Source organism: Polyodon spathula, chromosome 7 (assembly GCF_017654505.1).
Source record: "Polyodon spathula isolate WHYD16114869_AA chromosome 7, ASM1765450v1, whole genome shotgun sequence".
Taxonomy (NCBI): domain Eukaryota; kingdom Metazoa; phylum Chordata; class Actinopteri; order Acipenseriformes; family Polyodontidae; genus Polyodon; species Polyodon spathula.
Window position 1 is genome coordinate 47,591,397 of NC_054540.1, and position 20,986 is coordinate 47,612,382.

A 20,986-nucleotide genomic window follows, 5' to 3' on the forward strand; every position below is an offset into this window, starting at 1 on the left:
CAAAAAGGAGAAAGTTAAACTAAATGAAAAGTACTGAGTCTATATTTTATTAGCACTCGAATTTTCTCGAGCAGACAGAACACCAAGTTAAACTATGTTCAAAGGTAACAAGCAAAAATCTTTAAGAACAAGCCTGTTGGCACCAGTCTTTGAATGCAACTTTGAACTGACATTTACCAGGGACTGAACAATGTTTCTTTGACATGAAATAAAGAAGGGCTAATAAGAACAATCCAGTCATACATAATACAGCACTTACATTCTCAAGCACCTCAGCACTTACTGATTAGTGCTATAATCAGGGAAAAGCATCAACCCCCTAACCCGTTTCTTACCTTGTTATTTCTCCCCTTTCCATTGCATATTTTCTCCTGAGTTAAAGCATGCTGTTGAAATGCATGGCTGAGGAAAGCTGCACGGTGCTGTGTTTTCCACTGTGGGCAGCCTTGTCCGTGGCCTATTTGAAATCCACAGCCTTGAGATCTCTCTCCCCTCAACACTAAATACGCTCTCTCACACTCTCTCTCTCTGCACAGCATTCCAATTCACCTGCACTCTGCTCATGATGTCATCAGCGGCAGGCATAGCCCATGCTACAGAGGGAGCTGAGAATATAGCTGCATCATGGTTCATTTCCTGAGTCGCTGTATTTGTTGCTGTCTCCCATTTTTATTTTTTTTATTTTTATAACTTGTGTGTTTGTGTGTGTGTGTGTGTGTGTATATATATATATATATATATATCACACACACATACACACACACACACACACACACACACACGTCTGCAGATAGGTGCAAAGGGTGGGGGGCACTTGCCGCCCCCCCCCCATATGAATTTCCAAAAAAAACTAAAAATAACAATAGTTGTACAGTGTTTCTCAGGGAAATTAATAGACTGATCTTTAGGTCTAGTTGCATTTTTTAAAAATGTGTATCAGTTAAGTTTTTTTTTGTGTAAATAAACAAATAAAAACAGACTACCTCTAATTTTCTCCAAGAGTCATCCTCCCTCTCTTACGTGTCGAGAGAAGTTACACACACACACAAGGGCTTCTGGCTTTTGGCGTTTTCTTGACTTTTCGCCTCTGCTTTACAAATTCATTTCACAATTAACAGTTTCTGTTTTAATTCAGAAACCAAAACACATTAAAACAGTGCTCAGGGTCATTTAAAATAAAATAAATAAATAAATATATCATCAAATATATTCAGTACCAGTCAAAAGTTTGAGTACACTTGCTGGAAACTTGTTTTTTTTTCATAATTGACAATGTTTTACACTGTATGTTTCTGTAAAATGAAAACACATGTTACAATAAACAAAACAAAACATAAGGAGTATCAAAGCAATGTTCAAGAAAATTGAAAATTGTCTCTAAATCCTGGATTCCTCAAAATAGCCACCCTTTGCCTTAATAACAGCCTCACAAACATGAGGCATTTGGTTAACAAATTTCAACAGGAAATCACCCGACATGTCTTCCCAGCTCTTCTGCAGCAATTCCCAGAGATGTAGGGCACTTGTGGGTAGCTTTGCTTTGACTCTTCTGTCCAGTTCGTCCCATACAAGTTCTATGGGATTGAGGTCTGGAGACTGGGCAGGCCAGGTCATTAGATTGAGTTGTCCTTCACTTTCCTTCTTCGCCAGATAGTTCTTGCACAACTTTGAGGTGTGTTGCGGGTCATTATCTTGCTGAAGAATGAAGGACTGCCCAACTAGCTGTAATCCTGATGGAATGGCATGACTCTGAAGTATGCTATGATAGCCATGCTGATTGAGCTTGCCATGGACTTGGTAAAGATCATCAACTCTGTCACCAGCTAAGCAACCCCAGACCATGACACTGCCTCCTCCATGCTTGACAGTGGGAACCACACATGCAGAACTCATGCGTTCACCCTCTCTGCGTCTTACAAATACTTGGCGGTTGGACCCAAATATTTCAAATTTTGACTCGTTGGTCCATAAGACCAACTTTCACTCCTCAAGGAAAGGAAACTCCTCTCTTCCTCTTATTCTGCACTCTTAACACTGGTTTCTTTGCAGCAATTCTTCCAGTTAGGCAAGCTTCACGCAATCTCCTCTGAACAGTTGATGTTGAAACAACTGTACTTCTAGTAGCATTTAGCTGAGCTTGTATTTCAGGGGCAGTTAATCTCTGGTTTTGAAGACATGTGACTCAAATTAACTTGTTCACCCTTGGCCTGCCTGACCTTGTTCGGTCCTCATGAGTGCCAGTTTCTTCAAATCATTTGATGGTTTTGGCCACAGCAGTTACAGACACTTGCAAAGTTGTTGAGATTTGTCTTAAAGATTGACCTTCATTTTTTAAAGTAATTCTTTTTCTTTGCTTAACTGAGCATATTTTGCCATTTTCTGCTCCCTTACATTCAGGAATAACAAACTTGTGCCTATGCTACCTATATTTATAGTAATCATGGACCCTCACCTGTTAATAATTGGTGACAAACGGTTAATTAGGTAACATGCTAGTTAACTCAGAGAACATCTAACAAAGACACTTTTATACTTAGGCCAATGTTCTAACACTGTGTTATACACATTTCAGACTTTTAACTGCCTTGGCTTCAGACTGAAATCCCTTTGCTTTGGGTGACTATTTCATTGAAATTGACAAGATTTACATTTTCATTTAAAAATAAAATTTTTTAATGCAGTTCACTTATGGTTATCAGCTTATATAAGTACACGTATCATATAATGAAATATTAAGTTTATAGACAAATTTATAGAGTTAAAAATATCGATAATCATGAAAAACCTGGTTTCAAGCAGGTGTACTCAAACTTTTGACTGGTACTGTGTGTATATATATATATAGCATTGCATGATAATATAAATATAAGTTTATGTAAAATAATGTTAATTAGAATTAATATAGATTTAAAGATATAAGTAAAAGTGATGTCACATATAGAACACCATTACATCATGTAAGAATAAATCATGGATTTGAATATAAATAATAAGTAGTTGTCAACACCTACAAATACCTCCAAGGTTCTGATTCAAACAGAGGCTCCCTTGAGAAAGATACGTACAACATATTGAAACGTTGGGCAGCTGGCTTTTTGAGCTCTCTATATATATATAAGCTCAAAGAGTACCAGTACACACAGTACCAGTATTTGTGTGTATATATATATATATATATATATATATATATATATATATATATATATATATATATACACATACATACACACACACACACACACATACATATTTATATATTAGTATATTTACATATATTATATAAACATGATATATAAATTTATATATATATAAATTTAGTTGTTGCCAATAATTTTTTATTTTCTCCCAATTTGAAATGGCCAATTATTATTTAGGCTCAGCTCACCGCTACCACCCCTGCAATGATTCGGAAACGGCGGAGACCACTTCTTTACACACTGCAGATTCAACATGCAGTCACCCAGGAGCTACAGCGTGGGAGAACAACGCAGCTCCCGGGCAGCTAACAGGCAAGCCCGCAGCTGCCCGATCAGACTATAGGGGTCGCTGCTGTGCGGTGAGTTGATGACACCCTTGCCGACCTAGACCCCCCCCCAACCCCACCCCCCAGCGACGCTCAGCCAATTGAGTGTCGCCTCCTGGGAACTCCCGTCCATGGTAGGCTGTGGAATAAATATAATACTTGATTTTTGTGCAATCAATGGATCTGAATTGAATTCTCCTGGAATGCATCTGTGAGGACAGGGTGAAACGCCAAGCTGCAGAGTGCAATGAAACCAAGTGCAGCCCAGTGCTGTGCGGCTCGGACTCAAGAAATGAGACACAGGGAGATACAGGTATATGTATGAGTTGAGTATTAACAGACTCTTCCTTTAGTGTTATCATTAACATTTTCTGTATTGCATTCTGAGCTACAAGAATGAGCAAAGATGTCTTAATAACCTCCTACTGTTGCTGGCAGTAGCAGCAGCTTTCCTATGTTACTCAAAGAGTGAGACAGCGGTAACTAGCTAATACGGTCTCAGGTACATGAAAATAAACTATACTGTGATCAAAGTGTCTGGTACAGAAGGCTGACCCTTAGAATAATGTAACAGTCAGCAAGGAATTATAAACATAATGGAGTCGAGAACAGAAGTGACTGTGAAATCAGACTTTTCTGTGTAATGTGTTAGAAATCAGCCTCTGTCTAATTAATAAAACAAATGCAGGTAAACAGAGTCTGGGTCCTGCAGATGAGAACATCATCACAACAGAGTATTGTTTTAAGAAAGACATCAGTGTCGATAAAGGAAAGATTAATGGCTCATCATCACAAACCACTGATTGACATTGCATGGTGTAAGCCTTTAAAGGCATACATTGTTGATTTAGTATGATCAGTTAAACCTCTTTGGTTCTGTTCAGAGTGTTGTTTTTTAGTACATGCCAACTTTCCTTTATACAAAACACAAGCCATTCCTCTCTAGTGAGTGTGCACTAGAGAAAAACTGGTTCAGAATGTTAACGATGTCAAGGTGTTTATTCAAAACGGCCAAAGCAGCTTCAATTCCAAGACAGAGCAAAAATGTATGGGACTTGTGGGGAGAAGGTGATGGCAAGGTTTTTTTTTTTTTTTTTTTTTTTTTTTTTTTAAGATGAATTATCTCACTGCAATCCCCAATCTGCTTGCCTCCAGACAATCTTGACAATGTATTTGCCTCTTCAGATTCTCAATATGTCAGATCTATAGATTTATATAGCTGAACACTGCAGATTGTAAATGCAACCCAGTATCAGGATCCTGCTTGTGTGAACTGGAATACCCTCAAATCAGCAGCAACCGATACTGTGACCATGGTAACAGCTCACTAGTGTGATGTGATGGTTACTTAATGTTTGTATGTAAAGGAAAAACTAACACCTTTCAAAAATAGGAACGTTTATCACATCTGTGGTGAGGTTAAAAAAAAAAGAAAGGCGGCGGCCCTGAAGGGGCCCTGGCACAGTGTACATCTACTGTAGCAGAAGAACACTGTTAAATGAAGTCCATATTTGAAAAAAGACTTTTATCCTGTCTCATATTTAGTGCTTTTCAAGAGCTGTTCTAACCAGAGCACAGAGCTCTGCTTGATTGAAGTATAGGAAATGACAAAAGAACAGTGAAAAGGGAAACGGGACATTCCATCCCAAGTGAGACGATGATGGTGTTGGCACACTCTACTCATACATAATGATTCCCACAGCCCTTTGAGGGACAGCCCCTTCTCTCCCACCTAGTTGATGTTGTCTCTCCTAAACTATTTTAGCCATAGCTGATTAACTAGCTCAAATTAAAGCTACAAAGACTAGAATTCATACATTTAAACCAGGGGTGCAATTTTTTTTTTTTTTTTTTTTTTTAATTCTAGTCCAAGTAACAAAATGCTACAAAAATCTACTTGTCCCTCCACGTCACACAAAAAAGTAGAATATAACTTGTTGGAATTGGGTTTTACTTACCACAATCGATCAATTAGTGATTAACCGGGGCGGATCTAGCCTTGTAGCTTGACTGGTTCTTTAAGTTCTTCAAGATACACAAAAAGTTCCCTGTGACACCACCTCACCTCAACAAATGTATAACATACTTTAAGGAAATGTTTCTTTCAGTACAGTTTGGAACAAATTTAAGTAACAAACCAAGATAAAAAATAGCTTCTGCCTGTTTTTTTTTCCCCACTCTTTCTCTATATGTTGATTTTAACTGCTGATATACAGGTGTTTCAGTTTGTTGCATCACAGATACAAAATCAATGTTATCAAATACTACTGCTGCTTAGTGAAATTCTGACTTTTCTTGATGTTCTTTCGGTTTTGTAACTGCTGAACCCCAGATTTTTAAAGGACTTCTGCATAGGTTTCTCTGCATTTTTTTACTGTTTTTCTACCAAAATGCGCACAGTATTTACAGCAAGCTCCATTAAATTCTGCAAAGGCAAAACATTTTTTAGTTTTTGTTTATTTCTGTTATATACTTTTTTTTTTTTTTTTTTTTTTTAAAACATTATCTAACATCTTGTCCCATGATGGCTAACTGGAACACTGCAGCAGCAGGGTGCTCCTGGTTTCATACCCTAATGGATGGGGGGGCAACATTCTTGTACTACTCACTGGAAAAAAAACAAAAACATAAATGAATTAATACATAAGCACATTGCCATGAGATTTACAGTTATTTTATTTGAAAATAATAATACAATATTGTACAGACTCATATAAAAGTGTTTAATTTCTATCATTATAAAAATATTTGTCAATCTTCATGTTTTAGTAGTTTCACAAATTGATAGATTGTAAAGAGCTATAAAATATACAGTAGTTTTTTTTTTTTTATATAAATTTTACTGTTGCTAACCAAACTTGCTATTTACCTATTTTTTTTTTTAGATTTAAACGCTATATTTAAAAAATAAAAATGTTTTACTAGATTTGAACAGAAGCAATATTAATTATTTATTGGCCATGCACAATCCATCAAAACTATATGTGAAACATGAAGATTGGCAAATATGTTTATAATGATAGAACTGAAATGCTTATATATGAGATTATCTGTACAACATTTTCTTATTTTTTAAAAATAAAATAGACAGTAAATCTCATGCAATGTGTTTATGTAGTGCAGGGAACAAATGCTGTCCTCCCAAAAAAATCTAAATTAAAGAAACCCATCAAGGTATGAAACCAGGATCCAGTTAGTCGTCATGGGACAAGATGTTAGATGAGGAAAAACAGCTGTAAAATGTTGTACACTGTTGTGTCTCTTTTGTGTATCTTGAAAAACTTAGTGAACCAGTCAAGCTACAAGGCTAGATCCGCACCTGTTAAACACTAATTGATTGATTGTGTTCACTGTTAACTAAAACCAAAATCCTATAAGTTATATTCTACTTTTTGTGTGTGTATGTTTTGTGCAACGAGGAGGGAGCAAGTATTTTGAAAAGGACTGTGACAGAGATCGAATGACGCTCTGTGTTAGAGCTCCCTCCTGATCTGTGAGGGCACTAGGTAAAGGGAACAGAATACCCTGGACTAAAACGCATGACACTTTATTCCCATGGGTAGGAAGTCGGCCAGCTAGAAAAGGGACGGAGCTATGGTACCTGAACTCAACGACGTGGACAGGAAACGGCGTGGAATCCGCGGTCTGGAGAAGCATATGCGCTCATTAACCAAGGGGTCATGAGGGAGGGTATAAAATAGGGGCATAGCAAAGTAATCTGTTCCTTTACAAATGGTTGGATTTGACCTTGAAGTAAATACTGTGTATACTAAAAACTGTGAGTGTTTGTTTTGTGTTTGTTAGTGTTGGCTGCAAATGTTGTTTGTCTCACTAGACTACCAGTAACACAATCCAGAGCTGTAGCGTAAGCCGGCATCAACCCGGACATCACTTTCACCCCAGCATTTCACGGAGAACTGTCAATTGCACCACTAGAACGTAACATCACTTCACTTCACTGTCTTGTGTTTTGTGTTTAGTGTTGGTGTGTGTAAAAACTGGACTTTTGATTTCAGGTCCAACCCGGGGATTACAATTACGAGTGATACACGCTGCTGTATCACTCTAACATTTATTATTTACTAGTGTTTGCCTTCAGGCTCTGGAAATTACCATTCATTAAATAAAACACCCTTGCACCTGAAAGCAATTGTCTGTGTGATTAACCTGATCTGCACTGCACTCACCTGTATTCACTTACCACTTTGCCACAAGGACAAATGAGAGCTGCACGACTCTAATGTTTAGTATGGAAATGTAATGATTGAAAACATACCCCTGGAAACATCCCTGTCCAACGGCGGCACATCGTCTGTCACTGAGGAATCCAATGTGGCTCCAGCTATCTCCACCATGTCCTCATCACTGGTGCCGCTCTGCATGCTGTTAAAGCTTCCTCTGCGGTACCCAGGCTTGTCCATGTCTTACCAGCAAAGACCTGAAAGAAACCACATCACTTATGAAAATTACATCCTATTACAAGTGCTCCTCTCTTTGCCTTACAAAATGCCTCAGTTTTCCCATACTGTTTCCATGCCTTACGATTGTTTTCCATGCTTTTTAAAATATGCTTTACCATACATGTCAGGGCTTTACATGCTCAATCTGGGTTTTCAATTACTGTAGTTTTGGGATCCCGAGTAGTGCACCCAGTAAAGGCACTCCTCTCGGAGTGCAGAATGCGCTCTAAGGTTGGAGTTTGCCGGTTCGAATCCAAGCTATGCCACTGCCGAGTTCCCAAGTTTCCTGGGTGCAGCGCACAACTGACCAAGCGCTGGCTGGGCAGGGTAGGGGTTAGGTCGGCTAGAGAATCCTTGGCTCACGCACATAGCAACCCCTGTGGCTGGCCGGTCGCCTGCAGGCGGGCCTGTATGCAGTTCAGGACTGTGTGGTCCTCCGACGTTTCAAGTTCTGGATATGGCTGTATGGCGGGCTTGCAGAGTGAAAAGAAAAAGCGGACGGCTAATAGCACTCGTTTCCGAGTTAGTTCGGGGGTTGCAGCAGTGAGCCAGGTTGAATAATTGGACATTCCAAAATTTAGAAAATGAATAATGAAATGAAAATGAATTGATAATGAAAAAAAAAATAATAAAAATAATGTAGTTTTAAGGTATGTGGCACTTACAAGGTAGTAGGGGGCACTGATATCATCGTGGCTCATAGCGCCGCTGTGAAGTGTGAGAGGGAGACATTTTTGGAAAGAGGGATTATAATGGTGCACTCTGGAGCATTGTTGCATGGTTTAAGCATGTGCTAGACTAGTAGTGGTCTGCTTGTAGTGTCTGATAAAGAACGCCATTAGTGCAATGAAGGAGCTTTATTTCAGAACTGCTCACAGCAAGATCAACAAGAAGAAATTTTACTTTAGGATCATCAAGACCCCTGCAATACAAGACTCGCTGGAAATGTGTGTGGAATTGGTGGTACAAGACAGCTCTTATGATTACATGTTACCGTTTATTTTTCAATAAAAACAAGTTTAAATTGCAACATGTTCTGTTATTCTCGATATACAATGCACTACAGCAAGCACATTGTCATATATTTTCATTAACACAATCAGAGCTAAATTTTGTGAATTGAAGTTCTTTTTACTGTAGTCAAGTAAGTACATTTAATTTTCACTTCCCTAAATATTTTGTTTCTTTTCTCCTTAAACTCCTTATGGTAAAAATGTTGCGGCTGCTAAAGAAGATGCAAGAGACATTTAAAAAATCTGTTTGTGGGACTCAAAACTTTCTTTAGGCACTCTGTTATTTTACTGGCAAAAGTTAACGTTATTTGATTAGAGTTCACAAAAAGCTTGGTACGATAACCTTTTCACTTCCTTTTTTGCTTAATTATGGAGCTGCATTACAGTCTTACGATAAAATTATTTGTGTAAATGGCAAGTGTGCAACACACAAACCTTAAGTGTATTTTATTTTAGTATTTTGCGGTTCTAAATTTCTTTATATCCTATACCCAACTATGGGATGATATAGAAAAATCCAGAGGAAAAAAGTTTAAAACACTGTAGAAAACCTATACAATTACAGTGCACTGTAATAAAGGGTCCAGAAGGATTACCATTTATTATATTGTCTATTGCAGAAATGTGTTTGAGCTCATCCAGTCGGTGGTAATACTAATGCACAACTAACTAGCATTGTGTCTCTGTAGTTTCCAGGAGGTGGATGCCTTGGAAGTTTCATAAGAGTTTAACAAAGCGTTTTGCATATTGAAATCCCAGAACTGGAAAGTGGCTAGTTCAGTCCCTTTGGTGACAGGTGGTTCAGGTTTAACTAGCCTACATACTGCAAACAACAGTCTATGATTAGGCAGGTACACTTTTTTATGACGAGCCCACTGATTTGTGTATCAATGGGCTATATTCATAAAGCAATATCAGGCCAGTAAATTAATGATAGTACACCTCTGTAATTGGTACACTGAAGCTTAAAAGAACAGTGCATACTATGAATGTAGCAGTACATACTTGAATGTGAAGTTTGAGACATTATTTGAATTAAATGTGCAAATGAACAGTTATACTTCATGGTAAAACAACATTTACAATACATGTCATCTCACATGATGCCTGCAAAGCTGTTTAACCACAAGCCTTCATTATGGTCAATGGAAATATGGGCCTACAGTACATAGGTGCTGTACTGAAGCAAGCATGTTGCACTGTAAACATTGTTATATATAGTTCCATCAATCTCTGACAGATTAACTAGAAGAATGCAAATCGTATCATTGGACTTAGAACACCTTGTGATTCTCTCATAAAGAACAATACACACAAACACATCATTATCCATACAGTAAAAAAAAAAAAACTCCTGATACTCGGCAGTATTGAAAATCACCATTCTGAGCTTCGAAATCACCGATCCCCAATTCTAATTTCCATGCAATGAACTGTGTGTGTGTAATTACGTATGACTCTGCCGAACCAACAATATACACACGTATTTAATAAAACCGATTGCTTAATTAAAATGCATGACCATCAAAAACACCAGTAAATATGTAAACTGACTGACGGGGTAAACTAAAAGCATAAATATGAATCAATAATAAATTTTTAAGTACAATTACAATTTATTTATATTTAAAAAGTACAATTACATTTGAATATAGACGTCTTATTTATGGTTACTTGTTAATTGATTCGGTATCCAGTATATTAACTCAATTTCCAGCGTTACATTTTCATTCACATTTCAGCGCATTGCCGTTCAGTACGTCTATATTGAATAAAATGATTACCTACCCTTTTGGCCTGTGTGATGTCGGGAGAAACTATTCAGTCTGATTCCCATGTCTTGTGACACAGCTTTTAAAATTTAGGTACATACCGTCCACAAGTAATGTCTTTGAAGCTTTCCTGTCCAAACCGTGCTCTACTTGTTCATGTTCCTTTGAGAAAGGCATTTCCCGTGTTCTTCATAATAGTCTTGGCGATAATAGTTATAAGCACGTTGCCATGTTTTCCAAATAATATGCGCGTAATATTTAAAAGTTATATTGAAAGACCTGTCATTATGACAGCAACAACGACTCTCAGCCCCAGCTCAGGCTAGTTTCCTGTTTGGGCATTAAATCGATCTCAGAGATGACGATGGAAACGTTCAATCGGTGACAAACTACACAGGCTGCTGTCAGGTTAACTATGAAAGCGTATGGGGCAAACAGTGTGTAAGTCAGTCAGTCAGTCAACTAATAACGTACATTTTTTATCCATATTTTCTGACTATAATACCTTTTATTATTATTATTATTACACGACTTCTCTTTACCTGATTTTTCTTCCTTGCATGTAGCGTGCACTGGGGAATGCAACAGCAGAGTTATGCTGGAGTGCGAGAGGTCCCGAGTTCGCGCCAGCCCTCTGCCTGTGTGTGGCCTGCCTGCGGGAACCGAGACAGACAGATAGATATAATGTTTTGTCTGTGTGTGTGTATAATAGCATCCGTATTGGGATAAAAAAAATATCAGCAAGAATCGCGAACTTGCCTCATTTGCAGATAAACACGAAGTGCGGGCGGTGCACCGTTGCAGGTGTGACTGGTAGAGTCACCGTGCCTCCTGGTTTCTCAGAAGCCGAAAGTTAAGTGATGTTTTTCACAGAACTGCACATATGATTAGTCCATTCCCACTGCAGTCTGCAGCAGAACAGAATACCACCCAGGTAACCCGCAAATTTACATTAAAACCCGGCCCGCAGACCAGACCGGTGAAAGCCACTGTACAACCAGCAAAGTAAAACGTAGATCTCTGTTTGGATGATATAAACAACAGAACTTTGTCATTAACAACATATTATGATTCTATGTAGACGCCACTCATTGAAATGCTCTTAATTCCCACTTATCCACAGCAAAGTCTGGACCAGCATTTCTGTTGAGGAAACCAGGGACCTATGCAGAATTATTTAAACTCCCCCAAAAAAACGGATACTACGTTCAGATGCTGTATATCACTTGAATTATTTTCTTATAAAAGTGACATCGTGTATCACATGCTTACTAGCCAATAGGAGCAGATTTGCATGATTTTGTTTGAACAGGCTATGGTCTCGACAAATATTTATATATATATATATATATATATATATATATATATATATATATATATTATTATATATATATATATATATACTCGTAAGGATTTACCTCCACACTTGTTGGATTTGGATATCTAGACAAACATTGACTACACTGATAACAATACAACATACAACAATACTTTACAGTACTTACTTCTGCTTCCACTATGGTACAACGTGGATATACTATATGTTTAAACAATGGGGACCAGACAGCAAAATGCATGGTGCAGACTGAATATTTCAGGGGGTTTCCAAAGTTTTTCAAAAAGGGAACTTGGGAAAAGTTGCAAACTGTTGTCATCTGTTAGATAGTGGCAGTAAGCTGTTACCATGAAACTAAGTCAGTTTGCTGTACTGTATCATCTATCCTGTCTTACCCTTGCCTCCAGTGACATGGATGTAGGTCAGGTGCTCATACATTTTTATTGATCATATCTTGAGATACATGTATTATGAGCTGAGAATGTGGCCTGCATGTGTCATTTGTCATGCTGTTGAAATCTGATTGGCAGAGGTAATCAATGATTTAACTAATGGGGTCTTTGATGAGCATGATATTGACAAAGAATATATCTCATTAGTCAATCCACTGTATGTAAAGCACAAGATGTAAATGCTGCCTATAAGTGATGGCCAAAAATGAAATATTTCTCTAATTCAGCCCCTCTACAAACCTGTCTAATTCAGCATAATGGCCTAAATCCCTATTGAAATAGTGGTGCGGTTCCCTCTACAATCCGGAACCTGTCTATACCAGAATCCAACAATTGTTCGGTTCAACTACCCCCCTAGCTTCCATGACTGTAATAGATGTGGTAATCCTTGAGGAACTGAGTTATCTCTTCAGAATACTAGAAAAGTGACAGTCAACCTCAGATACTGATAGTCAACTAATCGCACGCTTCAATTTAAAAGCAGCAGCAGCAGCAGCCTTATGTTTTGTGTGCTTAAAGTGTATTCTAGTAATGAATGAATTATATTAATTGTATTCATCTGTTTGAATTAAACAGAAAATAATTGCAAGCATGCAGTTTCAGATGGCTGGAAGTGTGGTTGCAGTTGCTATCCATTACATGAATATTATATTTCATAACATTAATAAATATTCCAAGCAGTTTTAAAACATAGTGCCCAAACAGCAAAGTGGTAAAAATCTGTACATACACAGAGAACTAGTTTATTAATATTTTCTTATTAGTGGCAACTAGTCAATTCTGGCAAATAAGTAGTCATTCTACTATTAGGCTTTAGTGGCAGTGCTGTGTTCAGACTACACATACCTATTAACATTTTAAATGGATGTGTTCTTTAGCAGAAAGTAAATATGTAAGAAACTGAAATACGTTTGTGAACTAGAAAAACTCCACCCGACATCAAGAGAAGCTGTGGGTGTTGCTTCTAGGCCCAGTCCGTTCTGAGAGATAAGAGCTAATGAGTCACTTCACAGCCAGAAACATTTTCCAGCTGAGCTTCATCACACAAACTGTGAAGACTAGTTTAATACTGCATGTGAAACCTAATTCTTGCCGTCTTGTTTTTGTTTTCACCTCAGTGATTACATGCCATTATTTTAATTTCTTTGAAAGTATTTAGGCAAGAGTCCCTCTTAACTACTCTAGTAATTTTACTAAATTTAAGGATAGAGGGGATTATCGTGTATGTTTAAAATGCATTTGTTTGAATATATTATTGGCTGGCAATGAGCTTCTTTGAATATGGAGCTCCTATAACATTTTCAGAGACTCACAGCCAGCCAGTAATCTGTTTTTATATAATCTGTTGTGGATTAAACATTTAGAATGCTTTGTCATTGGCATTCAGAGCATGAGAGCTAGTCTCAGAGATATTATAAGTGTAGTTGTGGCTAATAAATTCCAAGTGGGACATAACTTTGGAGGCTTGGTGGTCAAGTGGTTAAAGAAAGGGGCTTGTTACCAGGAGGTTCCATGTTCATCCCGGCTCAGCCACCGGCTCGCCTTGTGCGACCCTGAGCAAGTCACTTAACCTGCTTCGGCTCCATCCTTCGGATGAGACGTAAAACCGAGGTCCTATTGGAAGGTACTCAGCAGCAGCAGTTGTGATGCATAGTTCACCCTCAAGTCTCTGTAAGTCACTTTGGATAAAAGCTTCTGCTAACTGACGAAATAATAATATCTGTCTCAACACCAGCAGCTGAACATAGTTTAAAATTACCTTGAACAACCCAGAACCATGACCAAAAAATGTAAAAAGCAAGCTACAGCAAAACACTTTGTTAGCATCATTTATATGGCAGGAGAGTACAAGTTACAAAAAAATACAGTATTCAAATGAACTGTCAAATTTACACTCTCTACACATTTCTTAAAATTAAGAAAAGGATACATTTGCAACCGAAGTATTGTTTAAATACAACTTTGGCATTATCATACATAAAGACAACAAAGGAAACTATTGTACAGCACTGTTAAGTCAGAACCATACAGATGTAACATTTAGCACACACATATAAACATGGTTATACTGATAATTTTCTGATCCCTCACTCCCTCCATCTCCAGTTTTATTGTCACTAGCACGGACAGTTTCACTGAATGACTAGTGTCTCAACAATATTAGTGTTATAATGACAGGCACAAGGTGCCATAGAGACTACTCAAACTGTTTAATGTCTCCAACACCATATCAACAGGTTACTTTAGTCTGCCCATTTCAATTGTGCAATGAGGGCGGTGTCTTTACACAACTTCAGAGTAACCCTGTTTTTGTATCTTATCAAACAAAATAGCGTTCTGATAAATAGCGTTCTACATGATAAATAATGTGAACTTTCTGACCTCACATAAACCGTTGTCCCCAGTAACTCAAGTCAGTCATAAGCTTAAAAAGGCACATTATTAAAGGGTACATAAGGACCTTTATTTTATTGTGTTACATGTTCCTGTGTGTTGCTACACCTGTTTTCATAAAGTGTGTGTATTGTTTTCATTTTTTTTTATTTTTTTTTGACATTTTGACCACTTTTTTAAACTTTTAAATTGCATCATCCTCCTGCTCACATACATAACTGAGATGGATTTACCAGTGAGCAGGAGGATGATGGGGAATGTAGTTCTGAGAGGTCCACGCAGATACATGGGAAGTCATCTTGGAGGCAGGGAATGCAATTTAAAAGTTTTAAAAAGTGGTCAAAATATAAAAAAAAAAAAAAATTGAAACAATACATACACCTTATGTAAACAGTTGTAGCAACACATCAGAACATGTAACACAACAAAATAAAAAGGTCCTTATGTACCCTTGAAGATGCTCTGTCATTCAGTAACACTCTTCCGCCTAGTGTTTCAGAAATTATAAATGGACTTTAGTATGTTAAATAGGGAGAGAGATAGTTACAGTGAAATTAAACTCTGTAGTGTTTTAATTAAGGCTAGCTGTGTATTGAGTGTACAATTCAATATCAAATAGGGTTCTAATTGTATAACCCAACCCTGAACAGTGAATGAATGGCACTTCCCTCTCTTTTAGACTGGTAAGAGCCACACACACCATGATGTGAAATGGAGTAAACATGCAGAAGTAGTTATTAGGTGATCGACAGTTTAACTGCTCACCAGTCCAGATTAAGCCCTTGAGTCAATAATCCTTTTGGTTTGTTTTGTTAAAGCACTGTCTAGGTTAATGGATACATATTAAAAGATATACAAATAAAAAGCTATTGTGGCTGGAATCACTTTCCCTCAAACATTTATTTGTATTTTTATTTATTTGTTTATTTATTAATGCTAAGCAGTTGTCGCGCCATCAAGAGGGCCTTTTAAAAAAGATTCAGTCAAATTGCAATTTTAGAAATCAAATTAAAATGCAGGAAGAATACTATAAATATATTTTAAAGTTATATATAATATATATATATATATATATATATATATATATATATATATATATATATATATATTATATATATATCCACATCTACAGATGTTCAACTAAATTAAAGTTATTATACAGATCATCCACAGACAAAGATCTTCAAAGCATGTCATTAACTCATCTTGGGCAATCTGCACAGTTTCAAATAAATTGCTTATTCACAGTTGCATATGTTTGACAGTTTATAAAAGTGTTCCTGTCAATTAAAAAAATAATAATAATAAAAAAAACAAAAGCAAAACCAAAAGATATTTGTCAAAAAAAAAAAAAAAAAAAAAAAAAAAAAAAAAAAAAAAAAAAAATGTAAAAAGAAACGTGCAAGTGCTCATTACTGAAACACGACACACTAGTGTTTTCATAATATTATTATATATGGTACGGTGTTATATTTTTACACAATTATTTTGCAAAAACCTTTTGTCCTCTAACTGCAGATGAACTGAAGGCCTGGCAGGATGAAAAGAAGCCTACATATCTATAGAAACACATACAGATGCAATGGACATATACATACATTGATATAGGAATAAAGTATCCATGCACTCCAGAAGGATTGTCTGTAATCATGTGTACAATATTTTCCTTCTATGCAGTCTCCTGAGTGTTTCATTGTATTTGACGCTGCCCCGAGATTAAAGTACTACTTACTTCATTTAAATAAAACTGAATTGCAACAAACCATATTTTAAACAGAACGATTTTAGTGTTGTTTTTTATTTATTTATTTATTTTTTAACAAAATGTACCTAACAATCTCCTGCAGTAAATATTTCATTAGCATTTCCAGTTTTCCATTATCAGTTTTGTTTGGCATGAACAAGGCACTGTTTTCAGGCTATAAATACATAAAGCTAGAATGCAACAAGAGAACAATTAACAGTGTGGAATATAACTTTCACGGTATACAGGTTTCAGGAAGCCTCTACAGCTATAAACTAGTAAGAAAGATTAATAATTTGCAAATGCTTTACCATTGCTTAGAAAAGGTCCAGTACTGTAACTGTTTGGTCTGGCTCTCCAATGACTTCAGAAGCACGATACTGCTCGGTTTGTCATTGCTGATTGCCTAAAAATAAAATAAATTTTTAAAATCGCCTTTCGAAAACAGTAAGAATTTGTTTTAAGAGATATTTCTTTGGCATTAAAAAGGGTAATTTTTGCATAATATCAGATTTTTGCAACTGTCCTACTCAAGTCTACTAGTTAACTAGGATTCACACAGAAATTGATATGTTGCTGCAGAGATATTTTATTTATGTCTACATTGATGGATACGCTCTGTACTCGAACATGATTCCTATCAATACATTGTTTTTGTGGCACGCTGGACATTAAGCATTGGAGCAAATGACAATCTTTGCTGTCAGATTCTTCAGGTATTTGAAGACATGCAACAGGGCTAAAAATGTTTTCTGATTGTTTCTGAACAAAATCGTTCATTATTTTCAGAAGTACTGCAAAACTTTTATAATATTGGTCACTGTACTGTATTTAAAGAAAAAAACCTGCATAGTAAAACCTGTATTAACTGTCACCTGGAGTAAGCTGTACTGACTCGGTATTCGCAGTACAGGTAAATGTCAGCAGTTACAAATGTCCCATTGGCAAACTAATATTTTAGCACCTGTCACACCACCAGATTCCTTCATTCTAGACCAGTATAGCCAGGCTCCTGGTAGTTTGTTCAGCAGTGTGCGAGGCCCATGCCCGGGCTCCTGGTAGTTTGTTCAGCAGTGTGCAAGGCCCGTGCCCAGGCTCTCACGCAGGCACCGCAGCTGCTCCTCCCCCAGCCGGATCTTTTCCTCCAGCTGTCGCTGCTCAATGATGAGCGCTGACTTCATCTTGACAAAGTGCCGATAGTCCTGGAGCTGCACCTCAGTGAGATATCGGGACAGCACCTCCAGCACCACGCGCTCCCGCCTGTCCACGTGCTCCTTCAGCTCCCGAGCCTCCCCGAGCTGCCCCGACAGCTGCTTCTTCTTTTCAGTCAGGGCCAGCTGAGAAGAAACCATGACAATTTGGAATTATTTTGTTAGCTACAATCACTTTAAATAAATGGATCTTCACATAGAGCTGCATGAGCAGCTAGCTATTAGTAGACCTACAGACTCAGGTGAGACTTATTCATGCTATACCGAAACAAGGGGAATTTGGAAACCCAGGACTGGCTGCATTACTAGTGTTTCTAATGCAGATTAGAAACAACCAAATTTACAGAGAGACTGTTCAAGCCATGCCACATACAACGAACTAAGCTAAACAACAACAAAAAAATAGCAATACATTACATTAAAAAATAAATCTAAATAAATAAATAATTAAATAATTAAAAAGAAAATAAACAGGTCAAAAGTCTGGTTTTGAAAAGGGACACCAGGCTAGAATCACTGACTGAAACGACCTGGACATTCCAGAGGAGCTAGGCTCCTGAAATCATTGAAAAATTTAGACGAGAAAGACCAGGGATCAACCTGAAAACACACTTGGCAGCAAGTGACTGGAAGTGAGGACAGGTGTTATGAGCCCAAAGAACAGGGGATCTCCTAGGTCTTACTTGATTTTCCCCAGCCTGTCCCCCACTCTACAATCCCTTCTTACCCTTTCATCATGGCTGGCCTCGAGACTTAGGCCACTCAGAGCATTCTCCACCCTGGCCAGGCGTCCGGACAGGGACAGCAGCAGGCTCACCACCTTCTCCAGGTCTCCAATGAACATGCGGAACTTGTCCAGCTCGTTGGGCTTGCAGACGGTTTGGACCAGGCTCTCCACCTCCTCCCCCAGGGTGCAGTTTGCACCAATATCCTCCAGGAGGCTCTGCTGGGCTTCGCGGAGCACCGACAGCTTCCTGCTCAAACTGTCAATCAGCTGTTGCTGTGGAAACGGACACACCAATGTTATGAACAGTTTTAAAAGGTGAACAAATTCAAATGATTTGATGTGATTTAAAACCAAGCGCCATGCATGCACTCTCCAGTCTGCCAAATACAGATCCTTCTTTCTCAGGTGTTTTTCTGTATTTATACTATGCATTTACCATAGGATTATCCAGGCTTGCCATGTTTCATAATACATTTTACCATACCTGTCTGGGCTTTACCATGCTTTCACTATTGTAAACTTTTATAAGAGTCTTAGAAAAAGCACATTACCAAAAAGAATGTAAAAGGGATGATAAGAGTTTAAACTTTAAATGTTTTCCATGTGTTAAACATGTAAACATTTTTCTAAACATTTTAAAATGTCAGATATAGGTCAGCTATAGTGCTTATACAGCAGAATGTGTGTAGTGCCCAGTGATTTATGCAATATGTATTCCAAGTCCTACAAACGCAGAGTCCACATTAATGGTGCAGTGCATCATAAAGTAATAGCACTCTAATGGTGGGCTTGATTGAAGTATATTAAAATTGAAATGCATTTAATCCTGAAGTAGGAAATTAAATGGAACCTAGCACCTGTCATTAGCATATGTTCTTTTGCAAAAGAAAAAAAAAACACACCTAAACACTATCCTAATAAAAATAAGAACTAGTTAAGTCTACTTACAAGCTCTTAAATTAACTAGATTAAATTTTTTAGTAACACTGTTGGGTTCAACAAGAGTTTAGAGTAAATAGCTTTGAGAGCCAAAATGTCATTAGTGTTATATTGCAGAACATTAGACAGACTTTAACATCACTGCTCTGTAAACATCTTGTGGGCTGTACCTTCTTGAAGGTGAGCTCATCATCCTCTTCCTCCTCCTCCATGCCTGGCAGCTCCTTCATCCTGTTGAGCAGCTCTGCCTTGCCCGCGGAGGTGCTGTAGTAGGAGGAGCTGGAGGTAGGGCTCGCCGAGGGGCCTGGGGTCGAGGAGGGGTCCAGCGGGGAGCACCTGGCAACAGGCAAGAGAGTTCACTGAATAAAGCAGGGACAGCAGCTCCTTATCGATAGAGTAGATAATAAGATTTACATTAAAACATGAGCGTTTACTATGAGAGGCCATTTAGCCCACCAGTGCTCGTCCGCTTCCTAGTAGCTGATTGATCACAGAACTTTGTCAAGTTGAGTCTTAAAGGACTTCCAGTGATTCTGACTCCACAACATAACTAGGTAACCCATTTCATACCTTAACCACTCTCTGTGTGAAGAAGTGTCTCCTACCCTCTGTCCTAAGCCTATCTCCACTTAATGTCCTTTGGTCCTGGTTTCTGTGCTGTGCTTGAAGTAGTGGTTCGGGTTAATGATGTCAACTGCTTTTTAGATTTTAATGACTTCAATCCCCCCCCCCCCCCCCCCCCCCCCCCCCCAAATTCTTTTTTGTTCCAGGCTAAATAGATTCAGTTATTTCTTTGTAGCTCAGTTCTTTAAGCTCTGTGATTAGTGAACATCATGTAGCTATATCATCCTTAACTATTAAGCACACTGCGTGCTTAATAGTTAAGGATGATATAGCTACATGATGTTCACTAATCACAGAGCTTAAAGAACTGAGCTACAAAGAAATAACTGAATGTTACATCTAAAATATTCTGTGGGATTTTCCCCTCGATTTCCTATCGATTTATGCCATTAGGCCACTTGATGGCAGTGTATACACTTATTTCAGACCACTTGGGAAAGGCAAATGATTACCTTGCAATTCAAAATATTACCACCAGATGGCACTCAGTGTAACAGAAAGAATCAGACAACAGTAACACGTCTTTGCAGGCAGGTTGCCCTTTATAGCACACACTTATATGGCCAAATGACCAAATACAAATATTTTCCTTGAAATGTATTCCATAATAAATAAAAGCTTTTAGAAGTTTAGAGGTGGAGATCATTTTAGGTTGGTGACATATCCCTCAAAGCCGATGTAGCCCTGGCTGCCCACGGTAGGCAAACCACTATTTTGACAGTGGTATGGCAGGTATTTATATATATAACATAGACCCTGATATTGATGTGAAGCAGCTATCTGAAATCTCT

The 20,986-nt window shown here is 37.8% G+C and overlaps 2 protein-coding genes across 9 annotated transcripts in view; both read right to left on the bottom strand.

Annotated features, from left to right (window-relative positions):
* Positions 1-11,397, bottom strand: part of LOC121318693 (H(+)/Cl(-) exchange transporter 5-like) — a 30,684-nt gene extending 19,287 nt beyond the window's left edge. The window contains exons 1-2 of one of the 5 annotated variants that reach the window (XM_041255637.1): positions 11,311-11,397; positions 7,800-7,961 (exon numbers count right to left, since the gene is read on the bottom strand). In XM_041255637.1, the coding sequence (XP_041111571.1) occupies positions 7,800-7,944 (145 nt within the window). In that variant the 5' untranslated portion in view covers positions 7,945-7,961; positions 11,311-11,397. Of the gene's footprint in view, positions 1-335; positions 673-7,799; positions 7,962-8,648; positions 10,200-10,784; positions 11,138-11,310 lie in introns of those variants that run through there. The other 4 variants (XM_041255638.1, XM_041255636.1, XM_041255634.1 and 1 more) reach the window with 4 other exon arrangements.
* Positions 11,398-16,312: 4,915 nt separating this feature from the next.
* The window catches only part of LOC121318695 (protein Shroom4-like), a 58,642-nt gene continuing 53,968 nt past the window's right edge, over positions 16,313-20,986 (bottom strand). For all 4 annotated transcript variants that reach the window (XM_041255643.1, XM_041255642.1, XM_041255641.1 and 1 more), the window contains 3 exons: positions 19,742-19,907; positions 18,633-18,905; positions 16,313-18,031 (listed from right to left, as the gene is read on the bottom strand). In XM_041255643.1, coding sequence (XP_041111577.1) covers positions 17,762-18,031; positions 18,633-18,905; positions 19,742-19,907 — 709 coding nt within the window. In that variant the 3' untranslated portion in view covers positions 16,313-17,761. The remainder of the gene's footprint in view (positions 18,032-18,632; positions 18,906-19,741; positions 19,908-20,986) is intronic.